The 20,669-nt window shown below is 45.8% G+C and overlaps 1 protein-coding gene across 1 annotated transcript in view; it reads right to left on the reverse strand.

Annotated features, from left to right (window-relative positions):
* LOC135366393 (beta-galactoside alpha-2,6-sialyltransferase 2-like) overlaps window positions 1-20,669 on the reverse strand; it is a 92,930-nt gene that overhangs the window by 34,190 nt on the left and 38,071 nt on the right. The window contains exons 3-4 of the mRNA XM_064599077.1: window positions 14,581-14,780; window positions 12,566-12,740 (exon numbers count right to left, since the gene is read on the reverse strand). Of these exons, the coding sequence (XP_064455147.1) occupies window positions 12,566-12,740; window positions 14,581-14,780 (375 nt within the window). The remainder of the gene's footprint in view (window positions 1-12,565; window positions 12,741-14,580; window positions 14,781-20,669) is intronic.

The raw sequence follows: 20,669 nt of genomic DNA on the forward strand, positions 1-20,669 counted from the left end.
CCCAACCCAACATAACCTAACTTAACCTAACCTAACCTAACCCAACCCAACCTAACCTAACCTAACCTAGAGCACTACCGTGTATGGAGTTCTAGGTTGAGCAGTGAGACAGAGCACCACCAACTGAAATACGTGATGCTTTCAATAAATGCGGTAAGATAAATTTATAGACATAAGTGAGAGGTAGCGTGTTTCTTCGTTTTTCTATTTTTCTTCTTGTCGAAAGAACCCAACCTAACCTAACGTAACCTAACCTAACCCAACCCAACCCAACCCAACCCAACCCAACCTAACCTAACCTAACCTAACCTAACCTAGAGCACTACCGTGTATGGAGTTCTAGGTTGAGCAGTGAGACAGAGCACCACCAACTGAAATACTTGATGCTTTCAATAAATGCGGTAAGATAAATTTATAGACGTAAGTGAGAGGTAGCGTGTTTCTTCGTTTTTCTCTTTTTGTTCTTGTCGAAAGAACCCAACCCAACCTAACCCAACCCAACCCAACCTAACCTTACCTAACCTAACCCAACCCAACCCAACCCAACCCAACCTAACCTAACCTAACCCAACCCAACCCAAACTAACCTAACCTAACATAACCTAACCTAGAGCACTACCGTGTATGGAGGTCTAGGTTGAGCAGTGAGACACAGCACCAGAAACTGAAATACTTGATGCTCTCAATAAATGCGGTAAGATAAATTTATAGATGTAAGTGAGAGGTAGCGTGTTTCTTCATTTTTCTATTTTAGTTCTTGTCGAAAGAACCCAACCCAACCTAACCCAACCCAACCCAACATAACCTAACTTAACTTAACCTAACCTAACCCAACCGAACCTAACCTAACCTAACCTAGAGCACTACCGTGTATGGAGTTCTAGGTTGAGCAGTGAGACAGAGCACCACCAACTGAAATACGTGATGCTTTCAATAAATGCAGTACGATAAATTTATAGACGTAAGTGAGAGGTAGCGTGTTTCTTCGTTTTTCTATTTTTGTTCTTGTCGAAAGAACCCAACCTAACCCAACATAACCTAACTTAACCTAACCTAACCTAACCCAACCCAACCTAACCTAACCTAACCTAACCTAGAGCACTACCGTGTATGGAGTTCTAGGTTGAGCAGTGAGACACAGCACCAGAAACTGAAATACTTGATGCTCTCAGTAAATGCATTAAGATAAATTTATATATGTAAGTGAGAGGTAGTGTGTTTCTTCGTTTTTCTATTTTCGTTCTTGTCGAACCGAACTGAACCGAGCCGAGCCGAGCCGAGCCGAGCCTAGAGCACTACCGTGTATGGAGTTCTAGGTTAAGAAGTGAGACACAGCACTAAAAACTGAAATACTTGATGCTTTCAATAAATGTGGTAAGATAAATTTATAGATGTAAGTGAGAGGTAGCGTGTTTCTTCGTTTTTCTATTTTTGTTCTTGTCGAACCGAACCGAGCCGAGCCGAGCCTAGCCTAGCCTAGAGCACTACCGTGTATGGAGTTCTAGGTTGAGAAGTGAGACACAGCATTAGAAACTGAAATACTTGATCCTTTCAATAAATGTGGTAAGATAAATTTATAGATGTAAGTGAGAGGTAGCGTGTTTCTTCACTTTTCTATTTTTGTTCTTGTCGAAAGAACCCAAACCAACCTAACCCAACCCAACCTAACCTAACCTAACCTAGAGCACTACCGTGTATGGAGTTCTAGGTTGAGCAGTGAGACACAGCACCAGAAACTGAAATACTTGATGCTCTCAATAAATGCGGTAAGATATATTTATAGATGTAAGTGAGAGGTAGCGTGTTTCTTCGTTTTTCTATTTTTGTTCTTGTCGAACCGAACCGAGCCGAGCCGAGCCAAGCCTAGCCTAGCCTAGAGCACTACCGTGTATGGAGTTCTAGGTTGAGAAGTGAGACACAGCACTAGAAACTGAAATACTTGATCCTTTCAATAAATGCGGTAAGATAAATTTATAGATGTAAGTGAGCGGTAGCGTGTTTCTTCACTTTTCTATTTTTGTTCTTGTCGAAAGAACCCAACCCAACCGAACCTAACCCAACCTAACCCAACCCAACCCAGCCTAGCCTAGCCTAGCCTAGAGCACTACCGTGTATGGAGTTCTAGGTTGAGCAGTGGGACAGAGCAATAGAAACTGAAATACTTGATGCTTTCAATAAATGCGGTAAGATAAATTTATAGATGTAAGTGAGAGGTAGCGTGTCTCTTCGTTTTTCTATTTTTGTTCTTGTCGAAAGAACCCAACCCAACCTAACCTAACCCAACCTAACCTATCCTAACCTAGAGCACTACCGTGTATGGAGTTCTAGGTTGAGCAGTGAGACAGAGCATCAGAAACTGAAATACTTGATGCTTTCAATAAATGCGGTAAGATAAATTTATAGATGTAAGTGAGAGGTAGCGTGTTTCTTAGTTTTTCTATTTTTGTTCTTGTAACCTAACCTAACCTAACCCAACCTAACCTAACCTAACCTAACCTAGAGCACTACTGTGAATGGAGTTCTAGGTTGAGCAGTGAGACACAGCACCAGAAACGGAAATACTTGATGCTCTCAATAAATGCGGTAAGATAAATTTATAGATGTAAGTGAGAGGCAGCGTGTTTCTTCATTTTTCTATTTTTGTTCTTGTCGAAAGAACCCAACCCAACCTAACCCAACCCAACCCAACCCAACCTAACCTAACCTAACCCAACCTAACCTAACCTAACCTAACCTAACCTAACCCAACCCAACCCAACCCAACCTAACCTAACCTAACCCAACCCAACCTAACCTAACCTAACCTAGAGCACTACCGTGTATGGAGTTCTAGGTTGAGCAGTGAGACGCAGCACCAGAAACTGAAATACTTGATGCTCTCAATAAATGCGGTAAGATAAATTTATAGATGTAAGTGAGAGGCAGCGTGTTTCTTCGTTTTTCTATTTTTGTTCTTGTCGAAAGAACCCAACCCAACCTAACCCAACCCAACCCAACATAACCTAACCTAACCTAACCCAACCCAACCCAACCCAACATAACCTAACTTAACCTAACCTAACCTAACCCAACCCAACCTAACCTAACCTAACCTAACCTAACCTAGAGCACTACCGTGTATGGAGTTCTAGGTTGAGCAGTGAGACACAGCACCAGAAACTGAAATACTTGATGCTCTCAATAAATGCGGTAAGATAAATTTATAGATGTAAGTGAGAGGTAGCGTGTTTCTTCGTTTTTCTATTTTTGTTCTTGTCGAAAGAACCCAACCCAACCCAACCCAGCCTAACCTAACCCAACCTAACCTAACCTAACTTAACCTAACCTAACCTAACCTAACCTAGACCCCTACCGTGTATGGAGTTCTAGGTTGAGCACTGAGACACAGCACCAGAAACTGAAATACTTGATGCTCTCAATAAATGCGGTAAGATAAATTTATAGATGTAAGTGAGAGGTAGCGTGTTTCTTCACTTTTCTATTTTTGTTCTTCTAACCTAACCTAATCTGACCCGACCCGACCCAACCCGACCCGACCCGACCCGACCCAACCCAACCCAACCTAACCTAACCTAACCTAACCTAACCTAACGCACTACCGTGTATGTTGTTCTAGGTTGAGCAGTGAGACAGGCGTCGCTCAGCTAGCGATATACATCTGGGAGGGTGACCCCTGAGTGAATCTGAGTGACTCCTGGTTTGCCAATCCCGAATGATACGTAGCTACCCAGGGCTGACGAGCCACAAACACGGCGAAACACGTGTCCTCTGGTGCTGTCGCATCGTTCCATGAGTGTTATTCTGTTGTGACTTTGCGTGACTCTTCGTTTCTAAGTGTTTGCACTCCAAGTGTCTAGTACGTTCGTGTGTTCCGAGTTGTTTACGAGGTATGGAGTAGCCGGCTTCCACGTTGGTGGTGCCAATTTTCTCCATTTATCCTTTCTTTTTCATTCACTCATTACCTGTGTGCAACGAGCGAGCTCAGGCGTCTGACGCAACTTCAGGAGCTCTGTTCACGTGGTATGAGGCCCATCACACGAGCGTTATTTTATTGTTCCGTGTTAGCGCCGCGAAGCAAATGTGGCTATGAGCAGCGTACAGATGTGGACAGATGAAAATAGGACAGCAGGAAGGCACACCGAGCATAGGGGTGTTTGACTTCCACAGCATTTTCTTACCGTATGTGTCGATCTTTGTTCTCGTGATGGTAAGCCCCTCCCGACTGCCTTCATATCACAGAGCACCAGAAACTGAAATACTTGATGCTTTCAATAAATGCGGGAAGATAAATTTATAGATGTAAGTGAGAGGTAGCGTGTTTCTTCGTTTTTCTATTTTTGTTCTTGTCGAAAGAACCCAACACAACCCAACCCAACCTAACCCAACCTAACCTAGAGCACTACCGTGTATGGAGTTCTAGGTTGAGCAGTGAGACAGAGCACTAGAAACTGAAATACTTGATGCTTTCAATAAATGCGGGAAGATAAATTTATAGATGTAAGTGAGAGGTAGCGTGTTTCTTCATTTTTCTATTTTTGTTCTTGTCGAAAGCACAATTATTTCGTGATTTGTCAAAAGTACAATGATTTGCAAATTATCATTGCAACTACACTTTACAGGCTTTGTCGATTGTTCTAGCAACGACTCGGGCAAAACAGCCAGGTATGCCTCACGAGTCATCAAACGTACCATCCAAGACCTCTATACAGGGTGTTTCACCTAAGGTGATAAAATATTCTAAATGGCTACGTACTCGCCGGAGGATTGTCGATCTTTCGGCAATTACCTTCTGGAAACTTTTGCGACGATTGAGGAAGGCTTTGGACACTTTTTAAGTGAGAGAAATTTATTTTTTCAATTCAACTTTAAAAACTGCCAAGCGAACCTCACTTTTTTTTTTCACAGAAATATGAAGTCCTCCACTGATAACCACACACCCAACCAAAACTATGCACTGTATAGAAGCAGAAATTGTCTAAAAAATTGGTAAAAATTCGGCTTTAGCCCCCCTACTTGATTGTCGCAAAGAAAAGCGCAGGGTGTTTGCGGGGAGAGGAGGAAGTGTCCCCGCCTCTTGTTTTACCTTTCTTTGCTCCGCGATGCTGGTGACAACCGACTTATCACAGGCTCGCAGGTGGTCAAGAATTATACTCGGATATTCTGTAATAATTTGGACATTATCAGAGGACCTGCTGATGCATGCTGTCTGCATGTCTGAGTATTCGATTGACCTCATGCTATTGTCTTGGGTCTATTGGTTGTACGTTTTTGTCCCCCTTCCCTTCGGGAATTCTTTGTCCTACGCTGAAAAAAAGTCACAGGGACGCCCGTGGTGCAGACAGAGAAATCGTGCAAAAAATGCACATAATTTTACAAAGAATACGAAAGGGAGACAACGATACGAAGCAACACAAGCTGCTCCGTATAAGGTGTGTCGTGAGGCTGGAACATACAGACGGACAAACAGAACGACCAGCATCGATCGTGTCCTCTGACTCAAACACGTGTCCTCTGGTGCTGTCGCATCGTTCAATGAGTATCTGTTTCTCTACGTGCAGCCATAGAAGCCATTTTAATCTGTAAGTTTGAATTTCAAACACGTCTAGCATCATTTACTTATTTTTTTAATGGCTTTTCCCCCCTCTTTATATATATATATATATATATATATATATATATATTTTTTTTTTATTCTTTTGTGACTTTGCGTGACTCTTCGTATCTGAGTGGTTGCACTCCAAGTGTCTAGTACGTTCGTGTGTTCCGAGTTGTTTACGAGGTATGGAGTAGCCGGCTTCCACGTTGGTGGTGCCAATTTTCTCCATTTATCCTTTCTTTTTCATTCACTCATTACTTGTGTGCAACGAGCGAGCTCAGGCGTCTGACGCAACTTCAGGAGCTCTGTTCACGAGGTATGAGGCCCATCACACGAGCGTTATTTTATTGTTCCGTGTTGGCGCCGCGAAGCAACTGTGGCTATGAGCAGCGTACAGATGTGGACAGATGAAAATAGGACAGCAGGAAGGCACACCGAGCATAGGGGTATTTTTGTTTGACTTCCACAGCATTTTCTTACCGCATGTGTCGATCTTTGTTCTCGTGACGGTAAGCCCCTCCCGACTGCCTTCATATGTCGTCCCCAGGCGCTCCAATCGCTGTCACAGCTCGCGTGTTGCACACCAGTATGATTGAAGCTGTATGCTGTGAAAGCAGAGCTTCACCACATAGCGCGTTCATTAGCCAAACATCGTTCCTAATTATATTGTTTTCACCCATCATTTGCCTTTTAATGACATTGTATTTATATTAATGAGCACCGAAAGGGCCGCCCTTTTCTGAAATGATGCGATAAAGGTATTGTGGCGACAAGAAGAGAAGACCGTCCAGTCAGGGCAACGATCTAACTGTTGATTGCTACAAGATGGCGAGAGTAGAAAAAACGAGAACGAGGCCATCAAGTCCTTGAACATGAAACACCATGTTTCTTCACAGGTATCATTGGCTATAAGGGCACTTTAAGAAAAGGGCGCAGCAGTGGTATTCGATCCCACACCCTCTGATTGTCGGTCAGAGATGCTACCATCATGCTAGCCACCTTCTCTTCACAAGTGAAGCATAGGAAACACGGAGACACGCACTCAACCTCAACACATCATGCATCTCTTCCATATCATCATCATATCATCTTAGGTGTCATGGAGTGCGGTGCACTCTAACAAAAAAGGGTGTGAAAAGGTGGTAACTTCTATAGTTACCACCTAGATCAACATAGCGTCTTATAAAGGGTGTAAAAGGGTTGTAAAAGCAATTATCATATATCCAAATTGCTGCAAAGAGGCGTACGCCCTCCTCGCTCACCGAACCAGAAGTGGTAACCCTATCATTCGTGGCAGAGAGTGAGGTAGCAGTGGCTAGTTCCATCTCAAATCGAACAATCCGGTAGACTTGATGTCTCGAATGAACGGGAAAAAAATATATGTTGAAGCCATCGGTGAGTTAGGAGAAATAAACGCTTTCCGAATTCTCTGCGGTGCGCGATTCGGGAAATAGGAGAGGAGGAAAAAACTGCCTCTCATAAGGCGACGTCGTCGCGAGCGGGTTTGAGCGTTCGCTACAAGGACATTTCTTCTCGCATTATAGTAATTTCTTGATCTGGCTTTAGACCACTTAGGGCACAATAGGATCCTTCGTTTGTCTGTCTGCAAAAAAATATCAAAGTTGACTCAAAGTATCGAAAAACACCAGATTCACTGCAGCTTTGCGGACAATGTACAAAACGGATAAGACTGAGCTTTATGCCGTTTAATTTGTCATTCATAGTGCTATCGAATCATGTATAATTTGTTGCTCTACTCTGTAAGGAACGTAAGCGATACCTCTTTTAGTAGCACCATACCACCGAAAACTGACAAATTTCGGAAGCCATTATATAAAAAACCCCACCGAAAACTTGCCTCGAAAATTTTATATGTTGTAGGTAGTTCCTTAGACTATGCATAGAAGCAAAATCAAAATTCGGACTTGATCGGTAGGCGCACTGTGAATTTTTTGCCAGCCCTATACGCGGAGCGCATTCAAGCGGAGGCACCGTGTCCCGCGTGTTGCAAAATCGAATTTTCCAAAGGGACTTTCAACTTCTGTCTTCATATAAAAAGTAATTGCTGTCATTTGAAACCATTCTGAGGTTTCAATGTTTCCTTTTCAAGGCTCTGAGCGTTTGCGTTCATAACAATGGTGTAATCGCTGAATCTAGATTGCGGAGCAACCAGATGTGCTCGCATTTTTTGCGGGATGTCACACATGCATTGCAAGTGCTGGGAGCCCGGGAAGAACAGAATGATTTTACATCTTTGTAAGAGGCATATCTGTTCAGGGTTATTCTAAACAATCATATTTACTGTACGTATTATGGCAGCAGGGACGCAGTGACTTCCAGTATTCTTTGAAACATTTCCTTTCCTACGGACCCATGACCTCGGACGGGGGAAATTGCACTGAGGAAAATGTTGTTGTGTAGTGCCATACGTACACACTCAAGGCTAATTCATGGTGCCTTTTGTGAACCTTGCCGAAACAGCCCGACTGGCGCCGCTGCCCAATATGTTATTCGGTTCGACATGCTGCGACCATGGAAGGTCCTGATCGCATTTACTCCTTGAAGACACCTTGCGCAAAGTTTCGCCTACACACAGAAGACGCTTCACTCACTTCTCGACTACAGAAGTGCATGGAGTGCCCTTATAGACCGTTGCCAGTTGCTTCGGGCGCTAGTAGATGGCGCCACAGTAGCCACGCCATTGCTTGCCTTCTGCGAGAGCCTGTGTACCGTTGCCTATGTGAGTGTTTCCGACCTTTTTTGCCGCTGTGCTACAGTTCTGTGCAAAATCTGGAAAATCAGAGGGAAGACTTGTTCCGTGATTGAGTGTAGAAACTGTGACAGAGATCTGATCGTGTGGGACGAAGCTGTTTGTTAAATTCACGAGCCGTCGCTATACAAAGACTGCCCGCGTTCGAGGCTTTTTGCAATGCACGGGTTTTCACAAAGAGAGGAAAACAAGCTGATTCGACAACAGTAGGTATCAAATCTTCAGAGGAAGGATTTCAAACCGGGAGAGTCAGCGAGGGTAAGTAATGCAGCCCTCAAAGTGGCGCAGCATTTCTGTGTGAGCCCCAAACTCCGCTGTAGGCGTTGACTGTTGCTTGTGAGAATATACTTTCCCCATAGTTGCAGGGGTCACGTTCCTTGTAGTTGAACGGTTCCGTGTACATGCCTTGTCAGTGCACGAAGCACTCGATCGTGAGCCCCTTGTTTGTCGCCTCTACAACCTTGATGAGCGGTGTACAAATATGACTGCACCTGCTGCTCAAACCCGCTTTACAAGTGCATGTTGCCGCCAAAGTGGGCCCGAAGCTAGTCTCTGTATACTACACGTTCTTCTCGCTGTTTGTGTCGACCTGATGCCGGCCTTTAAAATTTATACACCATCGTTGCACTGGCACAGTACTACACGGACATGGCCGCTGTCAAACAGCTTCGTTCCCTTTGCAAATTCTCTGTAGCTCAGCGCAGGCTTTCCGTCTCCCTCTAGCTCTTTGATCATGTGGTTGTATACATCTGAAATCAACAATAAAAGTATATGCTACTTCATAACGACAACATAACAGCCCTTACGTGCATATCTTTCTCAGGTAGTTGTACCGCAACTCTTGCAATAAAAAGCAAGAAATCACGATCTTACGATATTACATTATGAACGTACCCACAACGTAACGTATGCGCAACAAAAGAGGGGACCCCCCCCCCCCCCCCGCAGCCGAAATATGTAGTAACCCGAGCATTGTGGGGCCGATCATCTGGGACGCACGAGGACAGAAATATCACTCTAAATCAAGCAAACGCGGGACACGGTGCCACGGCTTGAATGCGCTCCGCGTATAGGGCTGGCAAAAAATTCACAGTGCGCCTGCCGATAAAGTCCGACTTTTGATTTTTCTTCTGTGGATAGTCTAAATAGCTACCTACAACATTTAACATTTTCGAGGCAAGTGTTTGGTGGGGTTTTTTAGATAAAGGCTTCCAAAATTCGTCGTTTTTCGGTGGTATGGTGTTACTGAAAGAGGTATAGCTTACGTTCCTGACAGAGTAGAGCAACAAATTATACATCATTCGATAGCCACATGAATGACAAATTAAACGGCATAAAGCTCAATCTTATCCGTTTTGTACATCGTCCGCAAAGTTGCAGTGAATATGGTGCTATTCAGCACTTTGAGTCAACTTTGATATTTTTTTTAGACAAACGAATACGGACACAGCACTGTCAACGCCGGATCCTATTGTGCCCTAAGTGGTCTAAAGCCAGATCATGAAATTTCTATAATGCGACAAGAAATAGCCTTGTAGCGAACGCTCAAACCCGCGCGCGACGACATCGTCTTATGAGAGGCAGTTTTTTCCTCCTCTCCTACTTCCCGAACCGCGCAGCGCAGATAATTCGGAAAGCGTTTATTTCTCCTAACTCACCGATGGCTTCAACGTAAATTTTTTTCCCGTTCATTCGAGACATCAAGTGTACCGGATTGTTCGATTTGAGATGGAACTAGCCAGGTACAACTTTGCAACCTTTTAGGCACAACATATGCGACAAATATTACCTCCTCAAAGGTATAACTGCTCCACCCTTTTTTCTGAGAGTGTGGTGTCTTTGAGCATGCTACGAGTTTCGTTGTGAAGTTTTGCGAGGAGGAGACCATCCAAATCCATCCATGGGTAAAGATTGACAGTCTCCATCTCTCTCACTGCTTGCACTCCGTCACTTGCAAAACATAGTATCGAACGCTACAAATGTGTATGCAAAAAAGCTTGAAGAAACAGTAGCCAGAACGAAGCAGGTGACGAGAGCGCTGGCTAGGCTTAAAGAAAGAAGAGTCAGCTATACAATGCATAAACAAAATACAGTCAACCCTCGATTTATGAACACCCTCGGTTCCCCAAAAAATCGTTCATAAATCGAGGGATTCATAAATCGAAAATTCCGTTAACTGAGTACTATCGAGCAAATGCAACAGTATTTCCGAGTTGGGATTGTGTTTATAATGCCATATATTGTGTAATTTTGCTTTTGATCATGCCTTCTGCTGTATCAATCTCACAAAAAACAGACGTTAGCGCATTCACACTCTGTTTATTATGTAATACTAAATTGTTTAATTTTGCTTTGGACCATGCCTTCCGCTGTGTCAATCTTGGAAATAAGAGATGTCACCACATTAGCACTGGGCTGGTCTCGGATTTCCTCCGGGATTTTTAACCTCCGTTTATTAATCTCCGGGTGACAGCGACCACCTTATTCATCAACTGAGGTCAGGAACACTTGGTCGCACCTTGTGCGACCCCGGAAAACCCGTGTGTTGTTCGGATTTCGAGGGGTTAAGAACCGAGGGTGCAATACTTGGAAAACGTTTTGTCCGTTCAGGCGTCATTCATAAGACCACGGAATTATCCCTTTGAAGGTTTCTGTTGACCTCGGAACGATCCGTTCATAAATTCAGGGCAAAAACGCTGGGCAACTCCTAGTTGATTCCCAGAAATTCCGTTCATTATTCGAATATCGAGGTTCATAAAACGAGGGAAAAATGAATGGAAAAAGTTTGGTTCCCCGTGTTCGTGTTCATAAAACGAGGGAATTCATAAATCGAAGGTTCATAAATCGAGGGTTGACTGTAGACGGCTGCTAGAAAGTATAACATATCAATATCAGCGAAGCCAATGCTAAAGCAAAGCCCCACATCTCTCGACCACCTGGAAGCTGGACAGTCCTCACAGACAGCAAGTCGGCGCTGGAGGCACTGTCTTCGCCTCGCTCGCAAGTTGTTTCTGACATCCGCTCACTGATCCTGACTGTGCACAACCTCCTCATCACCTCCGGCCACTCCGTGTGGTTTCAGTGGGTGCCAAGCCACATTGGCTTGCCGGGAAACACACGTGCCGAAGCAGCAGTGAGGCGCGCTCATGGCGCAGCTGAGTGCAACACTGTCATCCCGTTATCACCCTCCGTCTGCCGCATACACAGCCGCCGGCGCTTCTCCTCCGACACCCGCCTTTTCATGGAACACACTGTCGCAGTCAACACCTTCCTCCACCGCATTGACCCGAAGATGGCCTTCACTGTGTCGCTACGGCTGTCTCGAAAGGAAGAGTCAGCTCTCCATCGTCTTCGCCTGAATGTCGCCCGTACTCCATCGTTCCTGTTCAAGATCAAGCAGCGTCCCTCTTCGGCGTGCCCCTCCTGCTCCACCGACGCCGACACCCATCATTTACTCTTGACCTGTCCAAGATATGCCACTCCTCGGACTGCACTCACGCACCGCCTGTCTGCCCTGGGGCACAGAGACTTCTCTTTGGTCACCCTACTGGGCCCTGTAGGGCAGAAGCAATGGGCTGTTACCAGAGCGCTATTATGCTTCCTGGGTGGCTCTGGGCTCCTAGACTGCCTCTGAGCGATCGTGCACTCATGCCCCCCTGCTGCCCATGTGCCGCTTGCGTCTTTTTCCTTTTCTGTTTCTGTTTCTTTTTTTTTTCTCCTTTTCCTTTCTCCTTTTTTTCTTTTTTCTAGAAGGAATAGCAAGTCGACTTCTTCCTTTCCTCTCTGCTTGCCTTTTTTTTTTCTTTTTCGTAATAAACATATCCCCCCCCCCCCCGTGAAAAAACGGTGCATCCTGCCAAGTGCGAACAACTCGAGACCATGTATTTGAAAGTGCCGCCGTCGTCTTCTAAACTACCAGCATACCGTACGTCGCATATTTTGGGGTTCTGACGTTGCTGCTCGCTCAACCACCTGGCCCGCAGGAACAAGTCTACACCGTATAGGATGCGACCACCATCATCTCCATTTTTGCCTGCCGTGAGCTAACGTTTAATTTGGAGGGACGTACCATGACACGCACAATCGCATCTGACACGTTTCGATAGCATTTTTGTTATTGTTACTCGAGTTCATTGCACAGCGTACGCACGAAAGCACACCAACGCTCCAAGCTCTGAAGTTATGATCCGTAAACGTACCAAGAAACCCACTGGAAGGCGGATGCCGAAGCACGGGTCCCGGGCTTTCTTGTCGTAGCCATTCCCATGCAAGCCAAATGGACTTGGGATCGAGAATGTAGAAGTGTTCTTCAGGCAGCACTTCCCGTCGCAGCCAATAGGACGTTAGCATGTCCCACTCCGGATGCTTGACCCACTGCGAGAGATGCTCGCAGTTAGGATATCGAACCAAGTACCAAACAAGTAGTCTCTAAGTTGAGGCAAGTAGCATAATTTAGGATGCAAGATCGCTCGTAACCCGTTCTACGAATAAGGCCACTATTATGATCCCGCATCTCAGGTAATGCCTCCGAAAGAAACCCTGACACCCCTTCTCATCCGGCGGGCAACGAGCAAGGCCAACCAGTGTCCCTCCAGGACCGAGGACCGCATCTGTCGCGGACATTGTCGTTCACCAATTCTTTCTGTAAGCAAGTTGTAATGCGTCTCTAAAAGTCGGTGTACATGATGCCCTCGCTAACTACGGACAGTACATGCTATGCAAGTATGTCAGCTGTCTGCGCAGCTCCCCAGCTTCTATCTCTCCCCTATTTAGAGCGGAGGGAGTTCACTGCTCTTTCGCCTAAATAAGGGGGCAACATTTCAAGGTACAGGCGCACGTGATTTCTGCTGTGGTCTCATGCCCAACAACGAATACCCCCTTATTGCTGGCTTGTGATTGGAAAGACAGTTCGTTTCGTCACGTTGTTCCTCTAATCTTCACCCACTTCGCCGCGCAGAGACAAAATGTCATAGCGTATTTCATGAAATAGGGAAATAGCTTTTTTGTTCTGGATTACGATAAATGGTGATACGTTCGAGATCATGGCCCCCGAAGAGGGGCACATTTTGATGTCATTTTTGTCGCTCCACCAGAAACGTGCTTTCTCTCTTGCACATCAATGCGGAGGGAGAACAAGAGCTGCTCCTTTTGTAGCTGCTTTCGCATTTGAGGCAAAGGGAGAAAGCGCATTCACCAATTCATATACTGAGGATCTCAGGTACCATATGTGCCATGAAGTAGCTGGTCTCCATGTATGTGGGGCCTGTTTTCTCAATTTTTTTCTTTTTCATAATCAGTCAATCAGTCGGGTACAATATGAAACAAGGGTGAGTAGGCAAGCGAGCTGGTGAAGGTTCGACGACGGTAGCATACCTTGAGCTTGAGGGAACGAGAGGACGCACAGGAAGTAGACAGGACAGGGCTCAAAACCGGCAATAATCTCAACCAGCTCAATTGCTCAATCAGCAACCGCCTTGTTGTTCTTCCCTTCTTTCATTCCGTTTCGCATGCCATAGGTAAATCCCTCACATCCAACGGGATACGTGTCGTCTACACTGTAGAAAACAAACTGGCCAACTTGACTAATTTCATAAGCGATTCCCCCAAAAGGTTGCACTGTTGAGCATTCCAAACCATTTGTTGAGTGTAAAGAACACATTGTGTACTCCATCCCTCTAACTTGTGGAAAATCCTATGTAGGCCAAAGCAAGCGATGTGTCAACGAACGTTTACTTGAGCACTCTAGCGCTGTCAGAAATAAGAGTCAATCCCCAGAATTAGCCAAACACGTGATCTCCTGTCAAGGTTCTGCCCCCATTTTCTCAGGGACCAAGTGTCTTCACACTGTAAGGGATGACGCTAATCGGGTCATTCTTGAAGAGTTGCTGTAATAGGCTCAGACAATGCTTGCGTCAGTCAGCCCTCAGTCATTCTCCCTGAGCCCCTTTGTAATCTTCTCTCCCTCTCCAGATTCTCTTAGACTCTTATCTGCTTCAATAAATGCTTCATCACTGGTTTTGAGCCCCGTCCTGTCTACTTCCCTGTGCGTCCTCTCGTTCCCTCCAGCTCAAGCTATGCTACCGTCGAGGTACAATATGGACGGGAGGCTCATAAAGACATGCCCTGACCATGTCAGTGCGCAATTTTGCGCGGAATCCGCCAATCAGGTTCGGGACCATAGTAATGCAAAATGCTACCAAAGGAAGCGCCCTACCTCGGCGAGTGGTTCACTGTACTTGCAAGGGTCCCATACGACGAGGGTGATGTTCCGAAAGAGGGGGGAATCGAAGAAGTCAAACTCTGGTCTTGCCACCACTTGGGAGTTGAGAAGGCGAAGTGTAGTCTTGCTTCCCACGTCTTCCTCGTGACCTTTAGTGGGGGCATCGTTGAAACGGAGCACAGCATCGTGACTGTCTGGAATAATTGAAAATGGCAATGATCGCATAACTGATGGATGTACTAACATTATTATTGCTCCACTTTCAATTTGAGCCATATGTATTTGCACTTAAAGGACCAATAGGGGGGCGTCGAAAGGTAAGAAAAACGGGGGACCCTTTCCTATACAGACGTTCCGATAGCGTCCGAAGTAAAGTTTAAAAGGTAAAGGAGTTGCATTTAATTAATGGGCGTACGCAAATGAGCCACTCGCTGCACAGTTCTTGGTCGATGTCTCTGGGGTGATCACTGAAAAGAAAACTTTTCGATAGCTAGCGCAATCTGATTACGAATTATTCAGCCGACGGATTTTCGTGAAATGCCCGGTATACCTTACATGCTGCAGGTAACGCTTTTCTACGTAGCACAGAAAACATGTTACTTCAGTCCCATGCGAAAATCTGGACTGGTCCCAGAATGGTTCCAGTTGAATGTGGATGGTCCCAGCTGGATTCCCAAGTGGGGTGGCTGGTTCCACTTTGGTGACATCAATGGTACCACTCTGGTCTCAGATGGTTCCAGAAGTTCCAGCTGGAGCCTCACAGGTACCATTTTGTTCCCAGAATGGTCGCTGAGACTCCAAGTTGGGCAGCTTCCCCCTTTGAGATTTCATCTTGTCCACACTTGCCATGTTTTGTTTGGCCTATTACTCTGATCTATTTTAGCACAGGCATGGTCTCTTTTTATTGCTAGGTGCGCGCGTCTGCGAATGCTGTATCCCTGTAACTCCAATTCGTGCACATTCTCATCTGATGTGAATATCATAATTCCTATTAAGTACCAGAGAAATGTAAAAAGATACATGTCAACAACAACAAAAAATAAGCTAAATACTAGAAGAAAGACAACAACAAAAAAAGAAAAAGTAATTGTAGAGGCTGATGCAATGTGAAGACGCCACGGCAATTCAAACTTCAAACGGCGAGAGCCGAGAGGGAGAGGGCGAGAGTGGCAGTTGGAACCTGGAAATTGGACGCGTCGCAGCAAGTTGGTTTTGTCTTCAGTCGCCGTCGCAAGGATGATGTATCTCCTGTGCAGTATTTACGTGTGTTTCAGTCCGCTTTGTAAGACAATGCGCTGACAATGGTTCCTGTGCAACACATTGTCGATTTCCCGGAAGAGTTTTGACGCCAAGAAGACGTAAACGGCGTAGGGGCAAGAACTCACTGTGAAACGCCAATCGTGCTGCACGTCGCGGATGTTTGCAGGTATGAGTGATGACCGTGATGTTTTGATTACTAGTAATTAGATGTTTCATTTTAGCAACTTCGGAGGAACTTGAAGAGAAACAGGATAAGAAGATTTCGAACGTACGGTGAAGAGGAATGGGGTGTATGTCGCGACCTGCATGGAAAACAGGAGTGTCGTGTCATCTTCTCTAAGAAAATGCAAGATGTGAGGTGGCCAACGAACGAAACCTCCCTGTGGTCCGTGAGTGCATCGCACAGTCGGGCATATGCTTTGTCTAGACACAGTGAGTGATCAGACTTATACTACGTGGTATCATGTAGAGATGTATTGATTATTTCTTTCTGCTCAGTGTATGCTTTTACCAGAATAAACCGTAATTACTTGAGCAATATGTGCATTTCTACGCATTATTTTTGGTCATGCATTCAGTGGTCCCAGCTGCTAAGTGGCCGGATCCCGGGCCACTTAGCAGAGGGGACCACTGGATCAATTCCACTGGCTCCACTTCAAGTGGGGCCATCGTGAAGCTGGTTCCACTTTCAACTGGTCCCAGTCACTAAGTGGTCCCACACTGAAAGTGGGACCTGTCCAATAAACCACTTTGAAGTGGTCCCACTCCAGATTTTTGCGTGGGATGGGAACGGTAACAGTGATAGGAACAGAAACAGAAACGGTATATTATCGGGATTTGAGTTGGAAACGCATGCCATGATCCTCGACTACCAGAAAGACAAACAGAAACGAAAATGGTTCGGCCGGTATTGAATTCCAGTAAAGGCTATGAATGCAACGATATGAGTGATAATCCTCCGTTGGGCGTGCCATAAATACCACGCGAGCGACAGCGTCAGAAACATAACGAGGGATTCCCAGCACTCGTTTCTCTCAGTTTAGAACCTTTCAGTTTAGAGAGTATCGTTGTAGTAGAGGCTTCGTCTTCGCGAGAATAGGGAAGATGGTGAGGTCTTACATTTTCGAGAATGGCGTTTTTGGCGAAATACCTTATGTGGCCTTCGCGATGGTTATGGTTTCGGTATGGTTGCTTCCGCAGTGGGTATACACGCGAAATAAACACTCGCGAAGGCAAACAACTAGTGTTATGCAATCACTAATCTTGACTGTTTTTGTACGATTTGACACGCATATTTATTTGTTTAATTGTATAGAGTTTGACCTAGTCTTGAACATTGGATACTTTGATGTTGGATTCCTGCCCACAGCGCATACTGTGATATCGGCGGGTCTCAATGCCACTACATATATGACGTGCGTGTTTCGATGTGTGGTTCCAACCAGTGGCGGATCCGGACCCTATTTTTTTCCCCTATTTTTCTTTGGGGGGGAAGGCAACAGTTTCTCTGTGTAAGCGCGTGGTGCACTCTAAGAAAAAAAATGAGTACTTTTACTCCCTTTGAGGACTAAATGCATTGCCACAAAAAATAGTCCCTTTCGGGAGTAAATGCACGGGAGTAAACGAATGTCATAGAGTGGACACTGTATTTCACGCGCTGTCGTAAGAGTCCCAGATACATAATTCGTGTGCATGCATGAAAATACTTTTAAGCAAACCGTCAACCGTGATATAAAATCTTGAGCTAACTGTTTCTTACTCTGTGTGTCTGAAAAATTGCTACGTTGGCTGAGTTATACAGCATTATGCCATCAAATTGACCAAGGGCACATATTTACGTACTGTTGCATTCGGGAGACCATTCGCGAAGTTCAGTGACAATTTGCAGTCCTGGGGAGTAGATGTCGGGACTAAATGTCGGGCTAGGGGACTATAATGGGGAGTAATTGCAGTCTATAGGGGAGTAGAAGCTGCAATTACTCCCCGTTTTACTCCTTTTTTTTTCTTAGAGTGTGGCGATAGGGAAATCCAATGTATAAGCCGACGTTTTGAGGCGATCGCCCAAATGCCCACCCCGTATCCGCCACTGGCTCCAACCAACACCACCTAGATACAGAAGGCCTGTTCATTGCCTCCTCTCCCTCCTTCGCTACGTGGACATTAAGAGTCAGAATTCGTCTGCTACTGCGTGTCGCCGTTCAGCGATTTCAAGAACTTGCAAATGGTTGCAGCTACTTTGGAACCTGCAGACCTGAATCTGTAGACAAAAAATGCAACACGCTCTCCAGAAAGTCGGTCTTGAGAAACATATGGAACTGTTTTGCGCTATATTTTAAAGGTTTCCCATTTAGTACGCAGGGACGTTCATTCACCACTCGCAGACGACTGTGGTTCGTCTCCGTGGCTACGACCGCTGAAAGCACGTTCGTGATTGGCTACCGCCGTTGAAAACACGACCCTGATTGCCTGACTCTCAGTTGTGACGTCACGTCAACGAGTAAGCAGGCTGTCTCTATCTATAGGTGGTGTTGCTCCAACCACCCGAATTTAGTGGACCTCGTATAGATGACGTCATTTCCTCGCGGTTGATTGGACGGTTCGTATGAAGTGCACAATCTACCACATCATCAATGTCACTTGCAGGTTGACAGCCAGAATGTCTGACGTCGCCCCTATGCTTATCACCTTGTAACGATCCCTGTACCATAACCGGAAAAAAAAAGTCCAGACTACTCCACTGCATAGAGTCCATGGCTGACGCTGTCAAAATTATGTTGAACAGGTAACAACACGTGTGCAAGTGCACGAAGAAAGCGAAATGCTTCTGTATATGCTCTCATTCACATTACCCATGTAGACGTGCTGGACCCCGAAACTGAGCAGCGCATTTACAGGATACAGACCTGTTTCTACAAATTTTCCGGAATGTGCGTGATTTAATTCGGAAGCGAAATTACTTGCGTTGCGAAATGGACCATTTCCATATTCGCGTCACCCCTGGCGGCGGAATGTCGAACGTCGTGTCTTTCCCCCCAAACATGGTGACGCTTTTCGGACTGGCACGTTGCGTGGGAAAGTAGCAAGAGAAGATTGGAAGAAGAATGTGGCAAGAGTGAAGGCGCATTGTACTCATTACCAGACCTCAAACGTCCGCGTAACCTTGAAACTGATGATCTCCCCACAATGAACATGACAGTCGCCCGCAGGTGGGTCCGTAGCGATATTTTCCACTCAAAGATGGCGGACGCAAGGGCTGGGCATGCGCATACGCGTTGTCGGAAATGGTCCATTACAATTAGTTGTGTGAACGCGTTATGTACTTTAAAACAGCGTTCAGGCGACAACCACAGAGCTGAATGTGATGCCCACACTCAACTCTACAAGAACCGTTTCATTACCGGATACGGTAACGGAAACGAAATTGAAAGGCTGGTACCAGAAGAGAAAAAAAAAACGGTAACGAAAATATCTCCGTTGCCCTTTCCTGTTTACTTCTTGTAACCATATTCAGTGGCAACGACACTATCCCTCTAACACAAAGACCTTTATCTGTTGCTCATGTAGAGAAAGACTTCTCCCTGTTTGTAAACAAATGACGTCATAGTGTTCGACATCGCGCCAATTTGGTGGAGCTGAACTACGCTCGAAGCTAGAGGCGAACAAGGTTGCGCCCGAAAGCCACGGTCTTGAGGGGATTACGATGGTCTCTGAAAGAGACGCGACCTTCGGTCCTACTTTTCTTTCAGTAGGAGGCAGTGAACAAGTGTCCGTTCGTGGAACCCAGCCCTCGCCTTCCGATTTGTTTCGGTTTCAGTCTCTCTACCAACGTCATGATGACGGTTCTCGGGTAGAGGTCTATTAACGAAATGTGTGGAGCAATTCAAGTGGAAACGTATTTGGAGTCACTCTGCATCATGAGTATAGCAGTATCATTCGATTATCTTTCTGTACATAGTAAGTCCTTAGCAGAGTCGTCCCCAAGCTGTTTTCCTCGGAGGATAGGACAAGCGTGAAACTTGAAACGTGAAAGTTGTAACGGTTATCTGGGAACAGAATTATACGAATTCCCTAATCCCCCTACCACGGGCATTCCCAGAATTTTTCCAACCGGGGGGGAGGGGACAAACCCCCTACCACCTCTTTTTCTGGAAGCGGCGTTGCGGGCTGTGTGGGTGTTCAGAGGTTCCGATTATGACATCTGAGAATAATCATTACGACCTATGACTAAAGAGCGCACTATATTCACAAGCGACCTTGGAGCTCCAGAGGGGCACGGCCCCCCCTTGCCCCTTCTCGGTACGCCCATGCCCTCAGCAGTCAAGGTTCATTTTGGACAGTGAATCACTTTGCCTTTATTAACATCCAAGAGACGTCCAACGAGTGTAGCACCTTCTACGAAAAAGAAAACACACGCACTGACATCAACATCACGAACAGAAGAAGAGGACCATCGTGTTCCTATCCTTATGTACTTATTCCCTTTCTTTGCGAGTCACGGCAGGAAAAAAAGAACATGAGCGTCCTTCCCATACCTCTTTACTTCCCTATCGAGAGGCGCTCTAGGAACCGCCGTTCCCCAACGCGTCTCGCTACACTCGTCATGAACCCATCCACCGGCAAACTGGAACTCCACGCCCTCGTCAACCCATCCGAACCATCGTCATCTTCCAGCGACCACCACCGCCGACACTCGCCCAGACGTCGCTCCAGTCGGCGCGGAGGTTCTTCGTCCGACTCGGACTTGCCCTGCCGAAGAAAGTCCCGCGACAGACGTCCCTCCTCACGCAAGACCTATTCACTTATCGACGTCGCTCGTCGCGAAG

The sequence above is a fragment of the Ornithodoros turicata genome, chromosome 8, assembly GCF_037126465.1.
Source record: "Ornithodoros turicata isolate Travis chromosome 8, ASM3712646v1, whole genome shotgun sequence".
Classification (NCBI taxonomy): Eukaryota; Metazoa; Arthropoda; class Arachnida; order Ixodida; family Argasidae; genus Ornithodoros; species Ornithodoros turicata.